A 1,962-nucleotide genomic window follows, 5' to 3' on the forward strand; every position below is an offset into this window, starting at 1 on the left:
TGCAAAACTCCGCGGGATATAACGTACTAGCTGTTTCGGCGCCAACAGAACGGGAAATTCGACGGCCCTTAAACGGTGAGACCGGCTTGTTCATCAGGCTATAATTGGTTGCATCCGATTCCAAGTATATACTACTTCGTACCAACATAGTCTTGGAGGTAATTTAAGCTTAAAAACTAGGTTTATAAGCTTAGGCGGACAACCCATCTAAAGGGACTAGAGGTTGTCCTCGCGGAGCTCGTCGTCGCAGTAGAATGTAAGAGCTAGTGCTGCAAAAGAACAGGAGGAGATACTTCAGATGCCTGATCTTTGCTCCTGGTCGGGCCTAAGTAATCCATGCAAGCCGCAAAGCTCATGAGAATGAAGGTCAAAAAGTTCTCCGCATGCCTTGCCCAGCTCAGCCGTCGAAGGAAACCAATGGTTTCCATCCAATCCGGAAAAGAGGATCAAAAGTGGCGCACACAACTTGCTAGGCTACATAGGTTTCATTTCTCAAATTCAGGTGGCGTCTACTTTCTTTTTTCTCTAACCTTCGTATATGTATTTATTATCTGGATCCCTCCCTCCCTCAGCGTCCCTCAACACAACAATCGACAATCGGCAATCATCAATATCAATTCAAGATGAAACTTGTCGCATTTGGCGCGCTCTTTCTTCCTTTTGTGCTCGCCTACGACGGTCTCTTTGGTGGCGTGGACCCATTATGCGCCCCTTGTCTTAACGAGGTTGTCGCCGATGGCCCTAGCAATACGCAGTCAAAGGAATTTGCCAATTATCTTTGCATCGGTCTGGGCGCGTCTGCAGTAGGTCTCTGTATAAGTGAATGCGGCATATCAACCTCCGGTGACATAATGGACCAAGCAGAGGCGCAGGGCCGGAGTGCTATTATAACGGGTATAGTATTCGACTATTGGTATGTATATGCCCTGATTAAAGTTTCGGAATAGTTCCTGATCTATTTGAATAGTGTTCAGTACTATCCGGAAGAGACCTGTGCGGCTGTCGAGGATACAGAGTTTGCCCAATTGCCACCATGTCCCAAGATTAGGAAGGGTGGAGGAAATGGTGGAAATGATTCGCCTGGTTCCGACTCGGAAGATTCTACCACTGAGGCTCCGGCACCTGAGACCACTGAGACCACTGGCTCTGGCAACTCCCACGTCACCTACTCCGCTCCGGGCTCCGACAGCACCGGCTCTGGCCCTCAGCCTACTAGCTCATCAGATTCTGGCTCATCAGGTTCTGGCTCGCGAGGTTCTGGCAGCTCACACACTTCGGCCGGAGGTATCCCAGCTGCTATGGGTGCTTTTGCTTCCTGGGAGATGTTAACCGGACTGGTAATATTGGCTGTAAATACCTAGACTAACTCCCGCCACCCCACACACCCCCCGTCCCCGCACACCCGTGATAACATCACAACCGAATCCGTAGATGACTTCAATTAATTCTACAATATCGAGTATTTATTTAATTTAACTGAGAGTTTGGAAACTAATTTATAAATATTGTATCCACAGTCTGTGTTTTTGGCGGACTCTTTTTATGTTGTTTCTCTTATTTCCCTCGATCTGATGTAGTATGTTCTTTTCAGCCTGATCACGAGCCGAGATAATCTGTTCAATCTCAGGGAAAGCCTTGTTGGGGTCAAATTGAACGGCGACTCGGCCAGTGGGCTCTCTTACTGCTACTGGCGCCTTCAGTACTGCTTTTTCCTCCTCCAGGCGTTGAATTTGACTGTTCTTCTGGTCGATATATTTCATCACCTTCTTCATGATACAATTAAAGTCGCGAATAAAGGTATTTCCTTGACTTTGCACGGCTTCCAGTTGTTTTTGAATATCGGCACTTCCTTGGGGCGTACTCTAGATCGTATCAGTGATTACTTGGGCCTTCCTTGGTGTTATAGGCCCGTTGAAGCGCTTGCGTTTCTTCTCCCTTGGCTTTAACGCCGCCAACGCCTGG

The 1,962-nt window shown here is 47.9% G+C and overlaps 1 protein-coding gene across 1 annotated transcript; it reads left to right on the forward strand.

The window, feature by feature from the left end:
• Window positions 1-968: 968 nt before the first annotated feature.
• FOBCDRAFT_140880 (uncharacterized protein) lies at window positions 969-1,577 on the forward strand (the record flags this gene model as incomplete). The annotated part of the gene is made up of 2 exons (XM_054706351.2): window positions 969-1,337; window positions 1,518-1,577. Coding segments are annotated over 2 exons (429 nt in total), but the record flags the coding sequence as incomplete, so codon positions are not given.
• Window positions 1,578-1,962: the final 385 nt, after the last annotated feature.

This window comes from Fusarium oxysporum, chromosome VII, assembly GCF_013085055.1.
Source record: "Fusarium oxysporum Fo47 chromosome VII, complete sequence".
NCBI classification, from domain to species: domain Eukaryota; kingdom Fungi; phylum Ascomycota; class Sordariomycetes; order Hypocreales; family Nectriaceae; genus Fusarium; species Fusarium oxysporum.